General features: G+C 31.5%; 3 protein-coding genes across 3 annotated transcripts; 1 reads left to right on the top strand and 2 right to left on the bottom strand.

The window, feature by feature from the left end:
• Positions 1 to 1,467: 1,467 nt before the first annotated feature.
• Positions 1,468 to 7,200, top strand: HPL1 (hydroperoxide lyase 1). Its single transcript, XM_068644128.2, has 3 exons — positions 1,468 to 2,006; positions 5,840 to 6,221; positions 6,441 to 7,200. Exons 1-3 carry the CDS (start codon positions 1,608 to 1,610, stop codon positions 7,082 to 7,084), a joined length of 1,425 nt encoding a protein of 474 aa, XP_068500229.2. The 5' UTR covers positions 1,468 to 1,607; the 3' UTR covers positions 7,085 to 7,200.
• A 100-nt stretch (positions 7,201 to 7,300) lies between these two features.
• LOC137835564 (cellulose synthase-like protein H1) lies at positions 7,301 to 11,590 on the bottom strand. Its single transcript, XM_068644127.2, has 9 exons — positions 11,289 to 11,590; positions 10,654 to 10,978; positions 10,329 to 10,454; positions 9,968 to 10,084; positions 9,663 to 9,875; positions 9,423 to 9,561; positions 9,119 to 9,306; positions 8,291 to 8,644; positions 7,301 to 8,083 (listed from the first exon to the last, which is right to left on the bottom strand). The coding sequence occupies exons 1-9, from the start codon at positions 11,543 to 11,545 to the stop codon at positions 7,550 to 7,552; spliced, it is 2,253 nt and encodes a 750-aa protein (XP_068500228.1). The 5' UTR covers positions 11,546 to 11,590; the 3' UTR covers positions 7,301 to 7,549.
• A 5,525-nt stretch (positions 11,591 to 17,115) lies between these two features.
• On the bottom strand, positions 17,116 to 19,464 carry LOC137835567 (uncharacterized). Its single transcript, XM_068644131.2, has 3 exons — positions 19,097 to 19,464; positions 18,478 to 18,501; positions 17,116 to 17,721 (listed from the first exon to the last, which is right to left on the bottom strand). The coding sequence occupies exons 1-3, from the start codon at positions 19,284 to 19,286 to the stop codon at positions 17,372 to 17,374; spliced, it is 564 nt and encodes a 187-aa protein (XP_068500232.1). The 5' UTR covers positions 19,287 to 19,464; the 3' UTR covers positions 17,116 to 17,371.
• Positions 19,465 to 25,558: the final 6,094 nt, after the last annotated feature.

The following is a 25,558-nucleotide window of genomic DNA, read 5'->3' as shown; positions in this document are numbered from 1 at the left end:
TGGTAGAACATATGCCCTCACACGATCATCATAGATAACATATGACAGTTCATCGACTGAGGGTTAGTAACTTGTTACGAGGAACTCGACATAAAGCCTATCACTAGCTCGATAGGGCATTCACAAACCAACATGCAAGCAAAGACTGCCAACAAAGTCATTTCGAACAAACTCAAGAAGCTACTCGAGTCCTCAAAGGGAAGATGGATAGAGAAGTTAATAGAGGTACTTTGGGCTTACTGATGCACGCCTCAAACAACCACCCAAGAAACCCCATATAGCTTGACATACAACAATGAGGCCATGATTCTTGTGGAAATGGGAGAGCCTTCTTTGAGAGAGAAAATGTTTGATCTGAAGTTGAACCAAGAAAGCCTGATGGTTAGCCTCAACCTAATTATTGAATTCAGAGACAAAAGCCGAATAAGAGAAGAAGCATGCATGCTTAGGGCAACATAGAGGTATATTTCCAAGGTAAAATCGAGAATCTTTGAGAAAGGAGACCTCGTATGGAGAATGCACATCGATGCAAGAAAGGTCGATGGAAAGTTTCCAACTAATTAGGAAGGATCCTTTTGGATACAAACGTAGCGTCTAGTGAAATTTATCACTTAAAATTTTTATCAGAAAAATATGTACCAAAGATGTGAAATATTACTCACCTCAAATTTCTATTACAGTTAAAGACATGTACTCATTTTTCTCGATTCATATTTTATCTTCGATGAAGCTTTAAAGAGACATACCTCACAATTTTATGTTAATATACCTTTTTAATGTGAAATTCTTATGAAACTCAAATTTTAAGTTGTTGATGTGTTTTATAGATATTTTTTTTAACACAGGAGAGAGGAGAAAAAAATATTTATGAAAAAAAACGAAGGAAAAAATGTTTGAACTAGCCAACTATAAAGATTTTCTTGTGAAATGTGTGTGAAAAGTTGTTTGACATGATTATCTATTATTTTGTGGAAAAAAAAATCATAAGTTTTAACCTTACACGATCACAATGAAATATGAGAGCAACATAATCCATTATGAATTTGTTTCTTTAACATTTTGGTTTTTTAAATTATCATAATAATAAAATTATTAACAGTGAATATAATTATAAAGATAAATAAACTAATTTAATTTTCCAATCAAAGAATTTTTCTTTCTTTTATTTTTTTCACTTTTAATTTTTGTTCTTCTCTACCACAAAAATGAAGAATATAGAAAGATGATAGGACTACAGTATACACATTTAACACATGAAACTCAAAAGAGTCCCGACAAAGAGATGGGATGCCCCACCCTTATCGCAATTTCTCTTATCACACAACAATAATAATAAAAAAACATCATACTTTTACATCTTATCATTTCTCTTCCAATCATTACATAACTCTAAAAATTATTATGGTATTGTAATATTTTATCTATATTAATTGTGATTATTATAATATAATATTTTATTAATATATTAAATTATAAAGTAGATGTGAGTGAAAAAGAAATTGTAAAACAATATTTTTCCTAATAATAATAATATCTTAACACTTCATTCCTCCTCATTATTGCTTCAGAGCAATAGCACCACACCCAAACACCTTCCCTCCTTCACCATGTCATTGCCACCGCCATCTCTCGCAAAGGCGGCAATTGCGACGGAGCTCCCGATCCGGCAGATTCCAGGAAGTTATGGGTTACCGTTGCTTGGCCCCTTGTCGGATCGACTGGACTACTTCTGGTTCCAGAAGCCGGAGAGCTTCTTCAAGAAGCGAATGGAGAAGTACAAGAGCACGGTGTTCCGCACCAATGTTCCTCCCTCCTTCCCCTTCTTCACCAACGTTAATCCCAACGTCATCGCAGTTCTCGATGTCAAATCCTTCTCCCACCTCTTCGACCTGGACCTCGTCGACAAGAAGGACGTTCTCATCGGAGACTTTGTCCCCGACGTCAACTTCACCGGAAAAATCAGGGTCGGCGTGTACCAGGACACCTCCGAACCTCAACATTCCAAGGTACTCTTCTTCTTCTTCTTCTTCTTCTTCATTTATTCATTCAATTTTGTTTCTGAATTATGAATTTGCGTTATTTAGGTTAAGAAATTGAAGTTTCAGTTAGATTTTTTCTTTCGTCAGGGAGGTACTTTTTTCACTGCGAATAAATAATAGTATGAATAAAAGAAAGAGAAAAAGAAAAATGTGGGATTATCGGTTTTTGAATAAAAATAATAATAACGTGTGCCATAGGTTTTTTCTATCGTTTGTTTTGTGAAACGCTTGGAAAAAAATTGAAATGAAAAAATGTGTGGGTAGAGAGAGTGTGGGGATAATAGGGACTAGTTAACTGAGACATCACAGTTCACTGAATGTACACTGTACCATGTCTAAGTGGATTATTATTATGTGGTCATAGTTTCTTACTTTCATTTCACTGATGAGTGTTAAATGAAAATAGAAAAATAATTTTTTGACATCTCATTTTTTTTTTCTCTCCAAATTACAATTTTTTTTTAAGTGTTGAATTACTGATATGATAGAGGTATTTTTGTAAAATAATAGATAAGATGAATGTAATTTGGAGCATTGGGTGTAAAATTATCAATCCTCATGAAAATAAGACAATTGTTAGATAAAAATATTATTTTTTTATTACGGATTTTCTTATTCGGAATTAGTTTTTGAATTTTTTTTGGGATTTTTATTTTCAGAACACAAAAAATTATTCCAAATCTATTTTTTTAAAATGTATTATTTTTTATTCTGGATTTTCATTTTGAAATAGAGGGTAGGTTTGGAATTTTAAAATTGTGTTGGATGCAGGTTAAAAAATAATTTTGGATGTAAGAAGAATTTACTTGAAAATAATTGAATGTTAAATGAAAATAACAGAACTTGTTTTAACACAAGTCGTAATTTTTTTTTTACTATTTTTGTACTTACAAAGTGAATTGGCGCCACTTTAATGAAAAGCCTTCATTTGTGTTGTTGGATATAGTTCAAACTTTAAGTCAAAGAAATGAAAAAAAAATGTTGTATAGTTTGTTAAATGTTCTTTAATTAACATTAAATTTTTATCTACTTCCGGAATCTTGAAATACAATTTTTATTACGAAAATAAAACCTTGATAAAATACTTAAAAATTATATCCAAGTTTTATCCTTTCCTAATTGAGCTAATGCTTTAGAGAAAGGTTATACATGTCATTGTATTACTTAAAATAAGTGTTTTTTTTCTCAGCAAAATAAGTGTGTGTTACTTAAGTACATTTTTTTTAAATATCCATATAAATTGAATTGGAAAAAATTAGTAATTTGAATTTCTGTTTTTCAACATAGTTGGGTAGGTAAGAAATTTTGTTTGTGTGAACTATACGCTCATAAAAGAGTTTAAGTTTGATTTTTTGAATGGTTTAAATTTGATATAGTAACAATGTATAAATCTTTACTTGTTTTAATAATATTAGCGCATCAATAAGAAGTTAAGTTGTATAGATAATAAGTAAATTTGTCAGCTTTTTTAATGTAAATTTAATAATATTAAATGGAATCAAGAACTAAAAAAATATTTATCACAGTTAAACCTCTCTCTTTCCCTGTATTTCACAAAGGCTAAAATATATTCTCTTAATTTATGTTTTTAGAAAAAAAAAACATGTTTTAGTCTTTTTCCGAGAAGAGCGAATTTTCAGAAAATTGAATGAGGATTTATTTGTCTATTGAAAAATTGATAGATATTAGTTGTTCTCTATGTAGTAATGACACGGACACTTATACGATACCGATACGAAAATACGTACAATTTCTAAAATATAAGATCCACACACAAATCTATATATTATATAATTATAAATTATATAAATTGACAATAAAAATTTATGTACACAAGTATGTTTCAGATTATTTTTTGAAGTAGAAAGATGTTTTTCATGACTGGTTCACATGGAGTTGTTTTTTATTTTTATAATTATAATAATAATTTATACAATAAAGTTTGTCTTTTAAAAAATTAATGTATTTTTCTTTTTTAAAATTGTGTTAGAACCGTACTAAAATTGTTAGAAATATAACAAATACTTTTTGAATTGGACACTTCAAAGATACGTGTCCTACATGCTACATGTGTCATATGAGTGTATCGGACATCGACACACCATTTAGGAGGAGTGTCTGAGTTTCATAGGTTGTTGGACGTGCATTTATAAATTTAAATTAAATAAAATTATTATAATGAAGATTTCAACAATCACGTTAAAATTAATTCTCTTAAATATCATTAAACAATTAAATATCTTTGAAACATAAACTTCGTTGTTGTCTTTTTCATTTCTCTTTCAGGTTAGTTTTATGAAATCCCAATTTCTTTCAATAATAATTATTTAGTGAACTTTTAGCTAAAAACAATATTACTTTATGGATCGCATAATTGGATTGTATCCTGAAACTACATCGTGAATGTATGAGCTTGTTTAGTTATTATGAGCTTCGGATGTTTGAGCACATTTAATTACTATTTGTTTGAGTATCAATCTATAGTATATTAAAGCTGTTATTTTTACCTAATAGAATGAGTTAATTGGTGGGATTATAATATTAACTTATAAAATTGTGATTCACCATACTATCTGATTATATTTAATAAATTCTTAACTTATAAGATTCTTATTAAATTAATGTATTGGATAAGAAGTATTTAGTAAACCAGTAGATAAATATAAATGGACAAAAAATATAATTATAAAATTTGTGTTACTAAATAAAAATCTATTAGTATATATACTTATAATTTTATATTTCTTTAAAATAATTAAATTTTATTCAACTTTTTAGTATTTTTTATCTATTTTTTAAAAGTTGTATGTATTTTTTTATTTGGACGCATCATTTTATTTAAATGAGTCAATAAAAAGAGTGTTAATCAAATTTAATTTCTAATTACTTTATGATCATTTTTTTAATTTAATTTATTGTTATATTGATTTTTTTGTAGAGTTTTATCGTATAAATTTACACATAGCACCAAGTAATGAAACATTTATAATTTTTTTTAATTTGAATTGTATAATAAATTAAAAAAATAATCTATCAAAAATAATTAATTATTTCCTTAAAATTGAAATAGATAATAATTGATAAAAATAAATTAAAAATAGTAAAAAAATATTAAAAAATAAAGAATAATAAGAAAATATATTAAAATATACAAACATAATATTGAACAAAATTAAATAAGTTACATAAAGTATAAATACTTCTAACATAAATTACTCAAACACTTTAGTAATAGTCAAATTCATTTATAAACTAGTAACTAATTTATTAGACTTAACAAACTCACTCTGTAAATTCTGACTCTTAAACATGTAAATTCTGGTTCTTGGGTGGTATTTTATATTCTTTGTCACACTTTATAAATCTAAGTCTAAGCCAGTACTATTTTTCACCTTATTTTTTTCCTGTAAAATTTTCAAGCACCGATCTATTGTGATTTGCAATGGATGTGGGACTTTTCGAAATCTCTTATTTGTTATTAAAATTACTGTCCTTTTTAAGGGAGTTAATTGGTTTTTTGTTACCCATTTCAGACCTGATTGTGCCCTTAAGAATTGATCTTCATTTACATTTCTTGATAGAGTTTGTTAAAGACGAAGATTTAAGAATGATTCCAATAGAGTGATTTAGTTGGAGAGAGACTCGAGTAATATTGATTGGGTACAATAAAAATGTTAAAATAGTACCCGAGTAAATTATTGATTTCACGTGGAATAAGCGTAAGTGAGTTCCCAGAAGAATGAAGATGAGATATTTTTGTTTGTGTTAGAAGGGTTGATCCATGATTAATGGGCATGCAGGTGAAGAGCTACCTAATGGATATCCTGAAACGAAGCTCGAGCATATGGGTATCTGAACTAGTGTCCAATCTTGACAGACTGTGGGACAACATCGAATCAACACTCTCAAATTCTTCATCTGTCTCCTATTTCTCCCCTTTACAACAATTTCTCTTCACTTTCCTCTGCAAAGTTCTCGCAGGTGCAGACCCATCTCGTGACCCCAAAATCGCAGACTCAGGCTCTGCCATGCTCAACCGATGGCTTGCCCTTCAGCTCCTCCCCACTGTCAGCATCGGCATACTCCAACCTCTCGAAGAAATCTTCCTCCATTCCTTCGCTTACCCTTTCTTTCTCGTTAGCGGAGACTACAACAACCTCTATAACTTCGTCAAGCAACAAGGTCCTGCTTTTATTTTCCTATTTGCCATTCAATTTTCACACTCATTTTTGTACTACCATTAACAATAATCATCAAATGGCTATTTTGAAGGACTAATAATATTTTTATCAGTGTTTTAAAGCAAAAAAAGAATGTTGAAAATGATTAGGTGAAAGTTAAAATAAATTATAATGTTTGCCGAAGTTTTGATGTGCATGCACTGACTGATGCAAGTAACAGGGAAGGATACCATAAACAGAGGCGAAGTCGGGTTCGGGTTGACCCAAGAAGAAGCAATCCACAACTTGCTCTTCGTGCTAGGGTTCAACTCCTACGGGGGCTTCTCCATTTTCCTTCCAAGTTTGATTGATGCCATAGCGAGTAACTCCGCGTTGCAGGAGAAGCTGAAGAAGGAAGCCAGGGAAAACGGCGGCTCAACGCTCACCTTTGACTCCGTCAAAGAGATGCCACTCGTCCAATCGGTGGTCTACGAAACGCTGCGTATGAACCCTCCGGTTCCGCTGCAGTTCGGCCGCGCCCGAAAGGACTTCCGTTTGACCTCTCACGACTCCGTTTACGATGTGAAGAAGGGGGAGTTGCTATGCGGCTTCCAGAAGCTCGTGATGAGAGACTCTCTCATCTTCGACGAACCGGACCGCTTCAAGCCGGACCGGTTCACGGAGGAAAAAGGGGCCCAGTTGCTGGACTACTTGTACTGGTCCAATGGGCCTCAAAGTGGGTCCCCCACTCTCTCCAATAAACAGTGCGCGGGGAAAGACGTCGTCACCCTCACTGCGTCCTTGATTGTGGCTTACCTGTTTCGCAGGTATGATTCCATCAACGGCGATGGCAGTTCCATCACCGCCCTTCAAAAGGCTAGCTGAACTCAAGGCTACGTTTGTATTTCCACGTGGAGATCCTACTTTATCTATGCACACACGTGCTGAGAATGATATCTTTTTATCAAATAGTATAAATGCAAGGTTATGATCTACCTTCACTTGGATCTAAAATAATTGCTACTAAGAAATGTGCACCATAAAAAGATGAATTAAAGTGTGTGTGGAAACTAAAACAATTGCTTCAGAAGCTAAAACATAAAAAAAAAAGCTGTTCTCTTGTTTTTTTCTTATAATCTAATGATTATGGAAAGTCACATTTAACCTATCAAAAGAAAATCTGAAGTAAAAGTATGACTAAACTTGATAAAACTAAGGTTTGCCATTGGTACGACTTGATGCCATTCCGTGTTCGGTCAAAACTCAATACTACATACTTGTGCGATATGAACATATTTCAAAGAAACCTAGGAATTACAAACACATCCAAATGGACCAAGTGAAAACTGATCACTTGGTAATGGTACTCCGACAGAGTTGAACGAAGAAGAAAGCTAGCACAGTTGCCTTGCTTATTGTGGATAAGGGAATTCCATATTTTCCTATCCCAAACAGTCCTTTCAACAAAGGCAAATAGCAGAGAACCACATAAGCACTGCAAAACACCTCACCTAGCCCATATGCACCATCATTTTTAAGTTGTTGCCACCCCCACAAAGCAGTAACTAGTGCTGTGAGTTGAATGAGCAAAATGGTTGTGCCAGGTACAAAAATGGGAGACTTGTTGAATATGAACCTACCCACGTTTTCATTGTTAGAAGAAGGTTGGTCTTTCTTTGTTATTTCAAAGACAGTGTCAGATATCCTTAAGCGCTTAAGGAGGATGTCCAAAAATCCTAAGAAGCATGAAGTCATGGTTGTTATTCTTCCCATTCTCTGGTTGTTCCACCATGTTCGAGCTGACAACCCTGACATCAAGTGCTCTGATAAAGTACCTACGTTGTACACCACAAATACACTGACAGGGAACCACATGCCCAGTTCCTGCACCACCACGTTTACACACAATTCTAGCATCAAATGATGTTTTCTAAGCTAGAAAGCTAAAATTTGCAAAACAAGCATTTTTTCCTGTACAAGTTCATGAATTATAATTTGGGCAGTCAAGTGTTTGCATAAATCATGATTTGAATTTTGGAATACAAAACCAGACACAGATTAGAAGAAGAAAAAAGATGTGTTTGAGCTTACCTTATTGGGCAAGAAACTGGAATTGGTAATGATGCAGTAGGCAGGGAGAAGTGCATAAGATATTTCAGGGACTGATCGCAAGGCCCAATTGGTGAGCCAAATATATGCCAAGCACTCTCTGAATTGGAGCTTACCAAATAGAGTGCCAAAAATTGGACAGTGGCTGCTCAGGAAAATGTCAAACAACCCTGAAGACCACCTCTTATGTTGGGCCATTTGGCCCAGGTTATCTTGAGGTGAACAGCCCATGAAGGCCATTGGATCTGGTGAACAAACTTCAGATCTCCAACCTTTTCTATGCATTAGCAGCCCAGTAAGTACATCCTCTGATGTTGATCCATATAACCATCCCACCTAACAAATTCTCATTAGTCAACATACTAAACACTTTTTACATAAAAAGAACACTTACCAGTTTACCAATTACCATCAATATTTTTTGAGTTTAATTTCTATGCATTTCAACAATAAAAGTTTCCGTTTTTTATGAAGGGTGATAGTACAAGTCAACAAATTTAACATATATGTTTTTTATGATAGAATAACAATGTAAATACCAATTATACTATTAGTACACACATAGTTTACACTCTTTTTTTCTCCACTATATATTAGCACCATACATACCAAAATTTTATAAAGACAAATCTCCATACCGAGTTTAGTGTGTAAATAATTTAATACCTATGTCAAATATCTTAAGAATAAGCTTTTGAGAACATGTTTTTTTCTTTTCTTTCTAAAGTGTGATAAAAACCAAATATCTTGTTTTGTATTTGGTGGTATTTTGTAGCAGTAACAAGTTGAATATTGTTTTTTATTTCTCACCTGTTTACCCCATTCGGTGCTGTTTTCATAATCACAAGTAGAAATTTGGTTCGCTGCCTCACGATCGAGAGATTTGAAAAGGTTATGATTGGGAGTAAATGCCATCTCTTCTAAAGCATGATTAGCTGATTCAACAAACCCTTTTGAAGCTCCAAATATTTGCACTGTTTTCTTTTCTGATAATGTTCCTGCACAATATATGCAACAGATTAAGTCACATGTTTTGCTTCAACAATTATATTCATTTGAGAATTTCTGACAGCATGTAAACTTAGTGAATCTCAGATAACATTTTAAGAAGTACCATCAATGAAACCAAAATCCTTCTTTGCAGTTTGAATGTCATGATCAGGAGAAAGGCCGTAAAGAACCTTTCTTCTGTGAAAGCAATTTGTTCCTGCGTATATAATCCCCTGAAGTCCTGCAAATCCACCTCCTATGTACTGCATCACACAAAATATGAATCCTAAATTTATTTCTCACACATAAACCTATTACTAGGTTTCTCAGAATGTAAATTTGTTTGGTGAATGATTTGACACACCATAGGCAAAGCCACCAGCTGATTTCCATAAGCATCATCCTTTACTGTATCATAGAATCTTTGTGGACATTGAACAAATGCAACTTCTTTTTCTCCCTTTGGATCCAGCAAAATGCACAAGGCGTGTTGTGCAATCTTGGGATTGTTCACATACATGTCACAATCTACGTTTAGGATATAGGGAGCATTTGTCATCAACCCTGAAATTCTTGTCTGTTCCAATTACAAATGATGGGAAGTTTTAGATCATAAGAAAGAAGTAACTTGTGATAAAGAGATATTTGATTAGATCCAATAAATTTTACCAACACATTCATGGCACCAGCTTTGTAATGATGAGGATGTTGAGGCCTTTTTTCTCGAGATATGTAGATTATGTTAGGTACTCCATCTGAAAGACCTTCTTTGTTCTCCCATAGTACCTGCCAGCATAACATGAAACATTGCTGTTATATTATTGTTGAAAAAGACAAAGTGGACATTTACTCTTGTACTCCTTCATGTTTGTGATTAATTATTATAATATCATGATATGATTCAGTGATTAGATAAGAAACTTTGGCATTTCAAAAACTGTGATTCACAATGCTAGCGAAATAATATTGCCAACACCAATAATATGTAATGTATGAATATTTACAAAAATGCTTGATGCATGCAATGTACCTTAATTATGGATGGGTGATCTCTCATCTGTGTTTTCGAGAAAACTTCATATTCTCCAACGAGTGGACACGCATTCAACTCTTGCGAAGCATTCTGAATTTTACAGCTAAGTTCTTCATACTCTTCCTGAAAATTAAGAACACAAATCTACACTTCAATTTTACCTTCTTACCCATTTAATAGATACATGAAAGAAAGAAAGAGGAAACATAATAAATATTGTTTTTCTTGCATTACAAGAAAAGAGAAGCAGTATTATATCAATCTTTGTAAATAACCTTTCTCTTATGGTACACAAAACGACTGATACCATGAATTAAGTTACCTTCATTTTTAACCATTCTTGTTGAAACTCTGGGAAGTCACTCTTCTCTACCGTGGCTTCCTCAGAAAAGTATCTAAAGGGTGCTCTAACTTGTACATTGTACTTCTTACAGAAAGGTACCCAAAGTTTAGCAAATTTGGTGGCTTCCACAAGGGCATGGTAGATAAGAGGAGAACAACCATCATCAGAAACATAGCAAGCTAGCTTGTTAGCAGGGTAATCTAGGGCTAAAAGAGACAACACAGTGTTCACTGTGATTATAGGTGGCTCAAGCACAGGATCTGCTGTTGTCACAAACACGTCCACTTGTGGAAGCTCACCTACCCTGATACAGAAAAATCATTAATTTCATTCAAGAATTAAAAAAAAAAAACACTTTTTTACAAAAATATTAAAATCATAAAAAACACATTTAACCTCTAAATTTCAAACAAAACTTAACTTTTAAATCTTTAACTGATGTTCAATATAAAAGTAATATCTTGATTAATTGAAAGTTATTTTCAAATGTATATAAATAAATAATCAAAATCTAGTAAACTTTGTTTATATAGTGCAGAACTGAGTCCAGAAAAGTTCCACGTGAGTACTACAAAGAATCAAGAAAGCAATTCAGAGAAGAGCGAAAGGTTTACCTTTGCAAGAGATGGTTAAGGTGAGTGATGGTTTGTGCAGGAGTCCATTTTGTGGAAATGGTGGTGATCCAAGTGATGGTGAACCATGACTCGCATAGAAATGCAACAAACCATGGGAAAGAATAGTGGTGATAGGAGAAAACACGATAACCAAGAAGCATAAGGAGGAGGAAGAAGATGAGGGAATCCACTGCTCTTGAGAAGGTGTGTTTCAGCCATACTTTTTGGTAGAGAGGAAGGGTGTTTTGGTTGGCCATTGAAAAGACGAAGAAAACTAGGTTTTTCTTTCTCTTCTTAAGCCATATCTTAGTTTATGTTCATATGTGCCCTTTTTATCATCCATGGCTGCTCCTGCCATGTCAGAATGATTCCCATGACACGTTTTGTGTTTACTATAAATTGACCTAAAAGCTTTCAAAATACGATTTTGCAGGAAAAAACACAGCTCTAACTTTAACTATTAAAGGATACTATAAATCTGGCTATGGATATGGACTTGTTGATTAAGAAATAAGACTAAAATACCAATCTCCTTTTTCTTGTCTCACTAAATTTGTCTTCCTACAATAGATTTAATTACCCATTCTACTATTTTTAATTATCACTATTTTATATTCTGTTATTGTATTTTCTAATTTTTATTTAATGTTTTATTATTGTTATTGTCAATTATAACTATAGTTGACTGTTGACCTGTCAAGTTGTTTGATACTACACTGATATTGATGACTTATAACATAAAACCCTAATATTGAAGTAATAATAGATATGAAATTTTATGTTTTTGTTTTGGATTGGAGAAGGAGTAAAAAAAATTTAACAAGGAGAACAGAGAAAGAAATAATATTGCTTGGATTCATAATTTTTTTTTAAAGAGTTTGTAGTCGATTAGATTAACGTAAATTAATTAGATAATATAAATAAATTATTAAAAATATTATGAATTAAGATGGAAAGATAATTATTTATGAAATAGAATCGTAGTCTATTGATCATTGTTGAAGGTAGTGGAGGTGATTAGTTGAGGAACCATTAAAAAATAAAATATGCAAAATTTTAAAACTATAAATTGTATGCAATGTGAAAGTAAAAAGAATAAAAATTTGATATAGATGGGATCTTTTTAATTATAATAAATTTTGTGCTTTAAAATGAGTATCTATTAATACTTATCCTAATTATTCCTACACTCAATGTAATTAATTACCCAGTTATCCAATCAATTACTTATTTACTCAAAAAAATTGATTAATTTAACTCCTTAGATTATATTCAAATAACATGTATCAAATAATTCATTACAATGGCTAAAAATATCTATCCCAAAGATAATATAGCATTGAATGGGTTAAATTTTTATTTTTACATAAATCAAATTTATAACAAGTACATGTGGTTACAACAATTTTCTTAAAAATATATGATTTTTCAATTTATAATAATTGAAATTATGATATATGATACTTTTTAAATTATTAATTTTTCTTTTAAAAAGAAATATATGATCTCTTAAGTAGTTTTTTTTAAGGACATGGTCAAATGAAAATAGTCAAAAAGTAGCAGCTGTTATGAGTAAAGCTTTAGGTGAGTAGAAGCTGTTATGAGTAAAACTTAGCATGATCCAAAGTAGTACGTTGGATGTTTCTGTTGGAGGGTTACATAACACCAGCAACCATACCAGTTGACAAGCTACTAGTAGAGGGATCATTGGTTTGGCACAAACTTACAAGCATTTGGTTCCTTGAAGGAAACAAACATATGTTGGAGATCCCACATAACCTATCCTAGCAAGTATTTGTTGGGCCTATCGTACCACCCGCTATCGGGCCGCTATCGGACTGTCCATAATATATAGTCCCACGCATGAGTTGGCAATCTCGGCGTGAGGGGGGTGTGTTGGAGATCCCATATCGACTAGAGATTAGAGCCTTTCATTGTATATAAGTGGTGCAAACCTCAACCTCATGAGCCGGTTTTATAGGGTTGAGTTAGGCTTAAAGTCCACTTCGTAATAATATATAGTGTTAAAGTTTTCTTTTGAGAGGTTTATATATAATAATATTAAGAAGAGTTGAAATGTCCTTTTTGGCTGCCCGTAGAAGAGTTTTGTGGTGTTCTGTTATATCATAACTTTGTTTAGGAGAATGGGATGGGAGCTTCTTAGTGATTTACATTCATGACCACAATTTGTGAAGGTGTATTCTGTAGGAGGATTAACGAGCTGAAGGATGGTAATCATAGGAAGAAACATACTCTTGGGTAGGTTGGGAGCAAACCATAATGTAAAACTGTCAATTATTTTTTGGTTTAGGTCTTTGTTCTTTTATATATCTTGTATAAGAGTTGAAACATCTCTAAAACATCTTTTTTTTAATTTAATTTTATTTTTTGTTAAAAAAATGTAAATTTGACAAATCATTGTCTAAACTTTTTAAAGCCTTTTTTTTTTTTGCAAGATTCTCTTTTTTAAGTTAGATGAGTATTAATAACAAGTAATTTAAGAAGATTAAAGATAAGAAGATTTTATCCAAGGTATTTTTATCTATGTCCCATTCCTGATCAACTTGATCAAGTTTCATTAGGCAAACTAATGTTGCAAAAATATAGATGAGTACTATTTGGATCTCAACAACTCTTGCCGGGATACAACCTAAATATTATTTGAAAAGGTAACCACTCTAGCAAAATAAATCCTGATTGTTTGGAACGTCGTCACACGTGGCTAAAAACTCTAGTATTGTTTGGACCTTTGTCACTCTTAATATTGTTTGAAACATAGCACTCCTGACTAATTGAGTCCTAACTAACTCGTTGAGTATTGTTTAAAACACAATCATTCTTAACTAAAAAAACTTATTGTTTGGGCAACAACCACTCTTGGGTAAAATAGAGTATTGTTTGAACAAACCACTCCTACCTTAGATTGAGTATTTGTTTGAATCGCAACCACTCATGACTACAAATGAGTATTATTTGAAAAACAACCACTCATAGCTAAAGGTTTGGTAAAAGATGGGAGTGATCTAAAGGATTAAATTTTTTCATCATTAGATAGAGAGGTAGCAACTTACGACAAATATAAGGTTTAATCACTCAACTAGTTTTTTATTTGAATACAAATAGTGTTCTCGTGAAAATCTGAGTACTTTTAATTATGAGTTATATTTTTTCGACTTGAAATATTTTTTTAAAAACTAAGTTGATATAAGATTCGTTGCAAATCTTTTTATGCTAGTTGAGAGTCTCAACTTAAAATCTTCACCTTCATAGTTTCGTCTATTCATGCATAAACGGAGGAATGCATTAAATGTGTTCCATCTAATATTAAATGTTAATATCTTCTTCAAGCAACATATAATTGACATGACTTATTATACCTTTATCAAAGAGTTTTTATTCCATATTCAGAAAAAGTTTAGGATCATACAAGACATATATTCTTTCTTCCAAAGTTGTATATACATTTTTAAAGTTTGCATTGAATTTTCTAAGATCTTCTCGGTGAACGTGAAGATAAGAATACTATCTACAATACAAAATAAGTTCATAAATGTTTTGTTATTTTCATTAACTTCAACCGTGTGTAGAAGCATGTTATTTAATGTGATTTTTTCTTATGGACGAAACACCAACAAACATGTGTTGTATGGTTAGACAAAACTCTATTATTCTCGTATGATATGTTGTATAAAGTTAAGAATAATTAAGTATATGTTATTTTAAGAGTAATTATAATATATAAATTGTTCATGTTATTTTAAAACTAATTGTATTTTAAAAAAATAATTAAATCACCTAATTTTTAGGAATATTATCTTAGGATCTTTATTCTCGGAAATTAATCTTTTTTAATCTTGTCTTATTTTCTGATAATTTATCTATATTATAGACTAACAAAATATTGAGAGAATAAACAATCTTGATTAATTTATGAATAAGAGGAAATAATTTTATAATGATTGCAGAAAAAAACAAGGTTAACAACTACTAGTTGTAAAATACATTAAGAATTTGTTGTAAAGCAATCGGATATCTATTAATTTATAAATTTGGCTAACACAAAAATATTTAATAAAATATTTTAAAATAACTTCTTTTAGAAGCTTCCAACTTATAACTTATAACCTAATTCAACTAATTTATAGTTTATATCTTATATTTAATGCATTGTTTAATATAGTTTTATCTATTATTATTTATTTCAATTATATTGAGACGATTAATTATTATACAATTTTTAGTATTTATTAAATAATTTTTGTATAAATAGTTGGACAATAACACTTGTTTATATATTTTCGTTTTTAGTACGATGAAAACAAAGTTAAAAACATTTTGACTTCGTTAATTTTATTTGAATTTGGTTAATGATTAATGTAAATGAAAACATGTTTATTAATTGCACATGTATGTATTTATTAAATAAAAAATAAATATTAATATAAGAGTCTTTTATCTTTAATTTTTTCTCTGTAAAATTAAAATCCTAAGTGTTTTTTTTAATATTAATTATATATTAATATTAATATTTATTTTTTATTTAATTAATATATGTGATAATTATTAAAGACTAAACATGTGTTCAATTATCTCATTCATTAACATTAAATTCATATAAAATTAAGGAAATAAAAGTTGATACATTAAGACTGATCATTTTATTATACTAAAAAATGAAACATGTAAATGGCTTGTTACTTTCAACGACTATTTACCCTTCATTTTTATGCAATTCAAATTAAAAAAGCTTTAACATTGCAAATTGAATTGAAGTTACAAATATTTTATTACAGAACGATAAAAGAAATACAAAATAAAAATTTTAAAAAATAAATTCAATATAACATATTTAAATTGGGAGATAAAAAAAATTAAATTTATAAAAAAAAATACAAATTTAATTTAATTAATACTCATTAAATTAACTCATAATAGATAAAATTACTACTTCAAATAAAAATAACATATAATTTTTTAATAAGAATTTAATTACTTAAAAATCTAAAATTATAATTACATAATAATATCTTATTTAAAAATATAAATTTTATTTATATAATAAAAATTATATAGTTATATTTTTTATGATGTTTTACCTCTATCAAATATTTTTAATCCAATAGTTTATAAGCTAAAAACTTATAAACTTACGAATTGAAGCTAACTTACCATACTACTTATTTTATGGAATAATTTTGTCCAATTCACCTAACTCTTAATTATATGGACATTTGTCAGAATTTTCTAATTAACAGTACCAACACCATTTCCCAATCACTTCTATATAAATATAGCAGATATGAAACATTTAATTTCTTAAAAAAATATTAATTTTATATTTTCCACTTGATTAATATTTTGTTTAGTACTTTTCAATTTTTAAGGAATACAATCGTTTTGCCTTTCTCATGAAAATGAAGGAATACCTTACACAGTTGAAGATAATGAAGCAACTTTGAAAATATACTGATTTGATATTTCCAAATCCCCTGAAGTTCAACATGTTTTCTTTGGCAACTTTGATATTATTATTTGTGACCATCTTATCTCTTTTAAAAGAATTTAAGACCATATTTTCTGTAAATTTATGTATAAATCAGTTTTACCTTATGAAAAACTAACTTCAATATTAATAAAGAAATGTATCCAAATATGTGTAAATAAATCCTTCTGTTAGTAACAAATCCTTCGTGGGTCCCTTCGTGGGTGCATTAAATCTTTCAGTTAGATTTAATGCACACCTTAGGCAAACAAAAATGCTATCTCTGTTGTTCAATGCTATATTTATAGAATAAGGGACACTGAGAATCGACCTTCAAACCAGAGCTTTCAGAAACAAGTAGTCACACAATTTTGTTATGTAAGAAGTTTGTCACAAAACCTTAACACTTTCCAGCTTCAACTGTCTTAAAACATGTATATAATAAGTACCAAAAATGGAGGTTAGAAATACAACAAAATCTGTATTGGGTTTTTACAGTTCTGACTCTTTATGGATATGACAGAATTCTATGGGTCCTATGATGATTCGGTACTACCATTCCAAACTAGTATGCAATAATAACTACATGTAGGCCAACAGTCTAAGAAGCAGAGTGCAGTTTCCCTTTAGAGCGAGAACTAGATTTGGCAAGCCCTTCTTTCCAACCTTTCTGACGAGCTCTCAGTTCCCATAATGCAGAGAGCTTCTTCTGAGCCATTAGGGCCATCTCAGCCTTTTCCCTGGCTTCCTCACATGTCTCCATTCCTGAATTGCACTTGTCTGCTTCTTTCTGATACTGAGATGCAATCTTCTTAGATTCCAGCAGAGCCATGTCAGCACGACGCTGATTTTTCAAACCTTCAGTTTCCCGGAGATTTAGTTCTTCTGACAGTAGCTCTGCAACATTGTTTTCGGTGTCTCCATCCACCTTTGGATCGTGCTTAGCACAATCTAAATGACAATTCAATTAATCAAGAGAAGAAACAGCAGTTGGATATGAAAAACAGTCATAGAAGCAGTATGTTGTGATGACACAGATGCAGGCATAATAAAAATTCAGTACTCGTCTTCATGCAGACAATTATCCAATAAAAGAGTTCGTTTGAATAAATCTATCTAAAAACACTCGTAGGAAAAATGAAGTTTTTTTCATGAACTATAACTTATGAAAAAGTTAATCTATAAAAATCCCCTCATGTTAACTTCATGACCATGTCCTATTAGTGATGAAAATGATGCAGCACACCCAAACCATGAATAACATGTCACTCAAGCAAGTTTGTCCCTTTATTTGAACACAATATATTATATGTTGCCTCAGAGAAAATTGTTTGCAACACTAGCTGAGTAACAAAATTTTGTTTAGCACTGTAGAGTATTAGGTTGACATAAATCAAAATCCTATATTATATATAATAGATTTTTCAAACACAAGAAAAATTGGCAAAAAATGAATAAATTTTTATCAAGGGAAAACACACAAAAAGGCTCATGAGATTTCAGATCCTGATAGTTCACCCAATCTAAAAAGAAACGAGTTAGCTTATTAAATGAGTGAGAATAACTATGTATCTTCAGCTCTTGTCATCATACACGCTTCAGATTCAGTCATAGATTCAGTCACCGTAATAAAGGAAAGGTTTACTCATGCACAGTACATCAACTGAGATATCCCACAGGAATTCATTCAGGAAACCAGAAACCAACCTGCAAACGAAGAGTTGCTAAGCCCTGCAGAAAATACAGATATAGAAACCGGAATAAGCACATGATTGATTTGGTGTGCAATCAAGACAAAGCAGCAACAATCATAATGAAACAGCAGTCTTCAATTGGAACCAAAATTGCTTTGACAGTACATACAGAAAGAAATAATTTACAAATTTATTAAAGATAATCAAGCAAAGGCTCTTTAAAATATAAATAAGCAATGATACTCTTGCTTTATTGTGAGTTTCATAGTGAATGCCATGTGAAAACCACATATAACCAAGCAAAAGTGTGACACTGTAATTAATTAACAAAATATTCTTATTTAATTAAGGGAAGCAGTAGCCTAAGCTAGGGCAAGCCTATTGAATATTGTTTGTGGCACTTAATAAGCCCCCATATCGTCACGTGATGCAAATTGAGAGACCCAAAACACATTTAATTCCTGAGGTAACAATAATAATCAAATAAGGAAAAAAAAGAAGCAGATCTAAATTGGAAGCACGTGAATTGATGAAAGCAGATATTTTGAAGAAAGAAGAAATTGGTAAGATGATGAAGGCAGAAAAGGAAAAGGGTAAAAGGGGTGGAATTGAATTAGTGGGAAAGTATATACCTTGAGGAATAGAAATGATGGGTTGGGAAGAGCAATCACAGACGCAAGGAGCGCAAGAAGAAGAAGAAGAATGGTTGAGGAGTTCGATGAGGTGCCAGTAGAGAGGGGGACCCACTATGTAGCCGGCAATGGACAGCGCCACCACCCACAAACCAAACCTCACCACAACGCCACCACAATTCAAACCCATCTCTCTCTCTCTCTCTCTCTCTCTCTCTCAAACTCTGCACTCTGAATTATGCAGTGATGTGCTGAAAAGAGTGAAAAAAGAGAGAAATTGGAGTCGGCAATGGTAGACAACACTGTAAACTATTTCTTCTTCACTCTGCTTCGCTTTCTTCTGCATTTATTCTTCTCCGTTCTCGTTCAATTCTTTAATAAATATATATATATATATATATATATATATGTTTTTTTTTCAATATTACAAAAAAGTGACTTCTTTTAAGTATATTTTTCAATATTATGCTAATCTTATCCTATATTATATTATTAATATACAATAATGAGATTTTATTAATTGTAACATTATTTCAACACATTCTCATAGTAAAAAAAGAATAGAAAAATTATATGAATATTTTGTATTGTTGTTTTTGGAATAGTTTTTCCCTCTTGTTGACTATTTTCTGTCTGTGTTGTGTTTTTTATTATGTTTTTGACTTTTTGAGAGACATTGGTTGTTCCACCACCGGGCCTAATTAAGTTTGTTATACTTGCATTTTGGATATTTTTTATGCCTATGCCTTTACACCTTGCTTATCACATAATTGAATCCTAACAAACTTTTCAAAATTTTATATATTAAGTTTAGGCTTAATTTTATACTATTAAATTTTAATTTCTTCTGCATGAAAGAAAGAAAGAAAGGACTTGTATGAGAGGATATTCACACATTTTGTTCTCTTTTTTTTATTGCAAGAAATATGCATCATTTGTTTAAATTACAGGAAAGAAATATAAATATATTTTTATGATAAATTTAATTTATCTACAATGAAAATTTATTTTTTAAATATAAAATATAATCATTATTAAAATAATTATTAAGATGGTAATAAATATTTGTGGATAATAAATTACAAAGCTGTTAAATTTTGACTATTAATTAATTTTCTAATCCTTTAAAGAATATCATCTCAATTTTGTGTATTTAAATCTTTATATATATATATATGTGTATATAAGTTATTAATTTTCTAATCAAGTTTATATGCACGTGTCTATTTAATTTTCTAGTTATATATCTATCTTATATTTTGTTTCACATCAAAACATAGGAAAAAGCATAACGTGGATAAAGGAATTCCGTACTTTCCTTTCCCAAACACGCCTTTAAAGAATGGCCAAATAACACACAACTAAATATGCACTACAGAACACCTCCGTCACACCAGATCCATGCCCTCTTTTGGCTTGTGGCTGCCATTCCAACCAATAGATAATGAACCTTCCACCATTTTCATTAGTACTCTCATTTAATAATGGCTGGTTTTTCCTTGATAATTCAAAGCCTGTGTTAGACATCCTTAATTGCTTAAGTAGGATTCCCAAAATTCCTAAAAACCAAGCATTGGTGGTTGTTATTCTTGCATAAGTTGGTTGTTCCACCATGTTCATGTTCTAATGGACAATCCTATTTTCAAGTACTCAACAAGGGTAGATATGTTGTAGGTGACAAATAGAGAAACAGGAATCCACAGGCTTTGTTCCTGCAGGGTCATCCACATTATTATGCACAAGTTCCATTTTTAAAAGTTAAGTAAGAAATATTTGAAGCATATTTTTGTAAAATGTGTGACATGATAATAACATTCTCAAACACTTATCTGTCTCACCTTAGGTAAGAAGGTGGAGTTGGTAACGATGGAATAGGCAAGGAGAGCAGTATAACATATTTCTGGGATGGATCTTAAGGCCCAACTAGTGAACCAAATATACCCAAACACTCTCTAAATTGAAGCTTGCCAAACAGGGTACCAAATATTGGAGAGTGTTTTCTGAGTAAGATGTCAACAAATCCTGAAGCCCATCTTTTGTTGGGCCAAATGGCCTATTATGTCTTGGGCAGTTTCTTCCTGCACCCCTACGTTTTTCTTCCTGCACCCCACAATGTAATACAAAGACAAAAATATCCCTATTATTTTTTAAAAATTCCAAAATACACATAAGACCCACACTACTCTTTCTTCTTCCGGAATGCAATTCGGTAATTTTATGGAATAGGAAATCCGCATTTATTTTTTTGCATTCCGGATTGTGAAATCCATAAATCTTCCGAATTGGTAAATCCGGTAATCTTCCGGATTGGTAAATCCGATAATCTTCCAGATCCATCAATCCGTAACAAAAATTAGACTTCCGGATTCAGCAATCCGAAAATCAACAAGTTGCTTTCGAAACACCCCTTTATTTGAAAAAGAACACGAATCACTTCCGCATTGATGAATCCGTAGCACACTCCCAAATTGATGAATCCGTAGCACACTCCCGGATCCCAATATCCGGTAACTTAAAAAACTCTAGTTTTTTTAAATAAAAGGTGAAGGTCATTTTTGAGATTTACAAAATTGTGGGGTGCAGGAAGAAAAACGTAGGGGGTGCAGGAAGAAAAATGTAGGGGTGCAGGAAGAAGAAGCCTATGTCTTGAGGGGAGCAACCCATAAAGCCCTTTGGATTCAATGCATAAGCTTCTGGACTTTTTCTTCCTGCACCTCCATATGTTTTCAACAGTTTAAAGATTGTTCATATGCATATCACGATCCACATTTACATTTAAGATAATGGGAGCATTTGTCATCAATCCGGAGACTCTGTCTGTGCATATTAACAAATTGTGATTGGTATTTTTTTGGATCAAAAGGCAAAGTGTAACGAGTGAGATTTGACAGAAAATATCTCAGTAACAATAGGAATGAATGAAATTAAGGATTAAAAAACTTACCAACACATTCATGGCACCAGCTTTGTAATGATGCTGACACTGTGGCCTTTTCTCTCGAGATATATAGATTAAGGTGGGCACTCCACCATTATCTTCTTTGTTCTCCCATATCACCTACCAGCAAAAGCTAAACTACTTCATTTCATAATTAGGAATTTTTCCTTTTACTTTTATGTTGGTGCAAAGGTTATGTTGCAATTAAATTATCCATTTTTCTTCCTCCACATTTAAAGTCGACTAATTGAAAGTAAGTGTTATTGACTTAGGTACTGGAATACTAGTATAAAAATGTAATTTTATTAAAAAAGAAAATTACATACTCTTATCTCTAATTCAAAAAAGAAAATACTAATACTTTTATCTTAAAAATTGAAAAAAATCTAAAAATCTTGTTCATCAAACAAACTTAAATAGAGCCTAGTAATCTTCAATTACGAGTTTAAGCAAATTCTGCCTTTTAAATGCATAAGCTAAAAGTTAAGGATGAAGTTTGAATTTTGAAGAATGGGAGAATGGTCAACCTCAATTAGTTAACATGTTGGACTATTGAACAATCTGTAGAAGTATGTGGTTAAGTGTTGTTTTGGCACTATAGATCAACGTGATTTGATGTGGGATTAATTAGACTAGTATATTGTATAGAATTCTGGGTTTACTTAATTTGTTTTCTGATGGAGATCAAGTAAGAGAGGATTTCATTAATGGAGGAAGAGGCCATCCACCCAATCTTTTAAAGTTCTTTCTTCTAATCTTCTAAAAATTAAAGAAGAATTAAATAAAGAGAGGATCAAGCCTAAAGCCAACAAGAAGACTACAAGCATTCAAGAATGAGCTCCAATTAATATCTCTCTTTATAGTTTCTTTTGTATAAATTTGTAAATAATATAGAATAGCTTTAAGATGTGCTAAAGAGGGAAACCTTAAAGACACCTTCATTGTATAGCACTTTAGGCGCTAGTTTTAGGAAAAATCTAAAAAGGTGTCTCTTCACACTCCTTTAGGCACTAGAATAGAAGGAGTTAGAAGGCAACCTTTCAAGCTTCTCTTGTACATTTGTGACCAACCCTCTCTATTATAAAATGGGTGCTTAGGTCTTTGAAATAATAAGATTGATTTTTTAGAGTAAAGAACCTCTACCAAATTGGTGAGTGATTGAGAGAGACTTGTGTCTTCTTCTCTTCTAATCTTATCTTGAGTGAATTCTTGGGCTCTCAAGTGGCGGCAACAACAATCATCTTGAAGCCAACCATCCTTCAAGTGGCGTGCACATTCCAAGAGCTTCATCCACATAAGTTCATTTTTCCCTTCATTCCAAATTACCCATTTTTGTTCTACTTGTTTGTTTTCACTTTCAATCGGTGCAATCTCTTCCTTATGATGTCCTCTTTCATTTGCTGCACTTATATTTAATTTTAATCGGTGCAAATTGGTTGTTCTTGCTGTTTTGGTCACGTCCTCCATGGGTATAAATACTATATGTTGTGTTCTTGAGTTTCTATCCATGGGTTTGTTGTTCAAAATGGGTTTCTATGTGAGTTTGACTTGGTTTTTGTGTTTTGGTGAGTTCTTGAATGTTAAGAACATTGATCCAATTCTTAAAAAGTGTCTAATCATATTCCAACTTTTATTGAGTCCATAACATGTTCATATCATATTCATATCATGTTATTGGAATCATATCATGTGGTATCACGAGTCTTAGGTTTGTTCTTTGGTGTGTTTAAGTTGTTTTGACACTTTTAATTCAAGAACTTTACATTCTTGTCTTTACCTTTCTGTTTTAGGTTTATTTTTGAGTATTTCTTGTTGTTTTCTTGTTCTTATTACATTGTGTTTGTGTCATTTTGATTTTGGAATCTCTATAAGTTTTGTCAAAGTCATATTTCTCCAAAAATGTTATCAATTTTATGTAGTCCTTTTGTTGATAATTTTGGTTTCTTGATTTTTAATTGAGTGCAGTTTTATGAGTTTGTTTTCTTGATCCTTTGGTGCCTTTTCTTTTTAGATTTGAGTTCTTATCTATACAAGTTCTTGAAACATCAATTCTGTTGTGTCTTTTGAAGTTTCTCAATTATGTTTTTTTTCATTCCAGATTAGATTTCATGTGTTTTTCCTGAAACTGTGCTGACTGTTTTCGTTTATGCGAATTACAATTGTTGGAGAAAAAATTCTGAAACTTTGGATTTATGTAGTTTGAAGTGTTACAAAAGAGTAAAAAAAAGAAGTGTATCAAAATTCCAAATACAAAAAAATGATAAATGAAATACGAACAAAGTGTAAAATTCTAACTCTGAAAAAACGATGATGCGACAGTGATTTTCGGAAATTTATCACAATTAATTGGTATATTGTTTTTGTGTGATTCCAGTGCCCAAAGTGAGATAACATCTTAAGTTTCAGTGGTTTAAATTTCAGATTCCAGTTTGCATTATAACCTTCCAGATAATTTTTTGAAGTTAAGCACAAATTCCAGTTTTTACAATTCCAGTAGTTCTGTTTTTGTTTTCTTCATCTATTCTAGTGCTTTTCTTTAGGTTTCTTTTGTGTGTCATCCTTTAATTGAGTACCTTATTTTTCTTGATTGTCTTTTCTTCATTATTCTTTGAGTTTGTCATATATCTTGTATTCCTTTTGCTATAGCCTTTTCTTGTTTACACCTTTTCTTGATTGTCTTTTATTGTTCTTTAAGTTTTGTGGTGTCTTGGCTTTAAGAAAGAGTGGTTTGCTTTGACATATTTCATTTGAGAGTTACCAAAACCTCAAGAGCAGATTGGTTGAGGGAAGTATTCTTTCTTGGAGTGACTTGAGTGTCTTTTAATTTTCATTACAGCACTATCTTTGTTCCATTTTTCTAACCTTGTTTTTCTTGAAATTGTTTGTTCTTTTTGTGTGCTGTTTTGATTTTGCAATGGATACTTATCAAGTGCAGCACCTTCTAAACGTCATTCCTCTTCAAAAGCATACTTCCTTGATGAATTACAAGAGGTTAAAACAATAATTGCACAACGAGATGAGGAATTGAGACAAAGCTTCAAATCTTAGAAGCAAAACAAATGGAGAAAAGATTGTCAAAACTTGCCATGAAGCATGAAAGATCCATTCCTCACGGCCAACATCATCATGGGCATGTTTTAAGGAGTTCCAACAACTTGGGAGCTTTGAAAAAAAGGAAGAATGGAAAATACATAAACTTGAAGATAGGCGCCAACATGGGGCATTGCTTTATTCAAAAATTGTAAATCTTCCTACTTTTAGTGGTGTTGATGATGGTAATGTGTATTTAGATTGGGAAGCTAAGGTTGACCATATTTTTCATGTGTATAAGGTCCAAGATGACCATAAACTTAGGATAGTTTCTTTACCCTTTTTGGACTATGCCAAAGAATGGTGGCATATCATTGTAATGGACATTATATATAGCAAGAGACCTCCCATGATTTCTTGGAATGATTTGAAAGAGTGTATGCGCGTGAGGTTTGTTCCTCCTTCTAGGAAGGAACACTTGTTGAAGTTCCAAA

The sequence above is a fragment of the Phaseolus vulgaris genome, chromosome 5, assembly GCF_051622355.1.
Source record: "Phaseolus vulgaris cultivar YP4 chromosome 5, ASM5162235v1, whole genome shotgun sequence".
Lineage (NCBI taxonomy): Eukaryota > Viridiplantae > Streptophyta > Magnoliopsida > Fabales > Fabaceae > Phaseolus > Phaseolus vulgaris.
This window is presented reverse-complemented; position numbering and strand designations above follow the sequence as displayed.

Bases quoted from the DNA above. Each gene is read 5' to 3' on its own strand.
- HPL1 (XM_068644128.2), top strand. From the start codon at position 1,608: ATGTCATTGCCACCGCCATCTCTCGCAAAGGCGGCAATTGCGACGGAG. The intron at 2,007-5,839 runs GTACTCTTCTTC...ATGGGCATGCAG, and splicing joins CCGAACCTCAACATTCCAAG to GTGAAGAGCTACCTAATGGA. The intron at 6,222-6,440 runs GTCCTGCTTTTA...TGCAAGTAACAG, and splicing joins TAACTTCGTCAAGCAACAAG to GGAAGGATACCATAAACAGA.
- LOC137835564 (XM_068644127.2), bottom strand. From the start codon at position 11,545: ATGGCCAACCAAAACACCCTTCCTCTCTACCAAAAAGTATGGCTGAAA. The intron at 10,979-11,288 runs GTAAACCTTTCG...TTTCTGTATCAG, and splicing joins CTTAACCATCTCTTGCAAAG to GGTAGGTGAGCTTCCACAAG. The intron at 9,562-9,662 runs GTGTGTCAAATC...TGTGTGATGCAG, and splicing joins AGCTGGTGGCTTTGCCTATG to TACATAGGAGGTGGATTTGC.
- LOC137835567 (XM_068644131.2), bottom strand. From the start codon at position 19,286: ATGGGTTTGAATTGTGGTGGCGTTGTGGTGAGGTTTGGTTTGTGGGTG. The intron at 18,502-19,096 runs GTATATACTTTC...TATTTTCTGCAG, and splicing joins CATCATTTCTATTCCTCAAG to GGCTTAGCAACTCTTCGTTT. The intron at 17,722-18,477 runs GTTGGTTTCTGG...ATTGTCATTTAG, and splicing joins TAGCAACTCTTCGTTTGCAG to ATTGTGCTAAGCACGATCCA.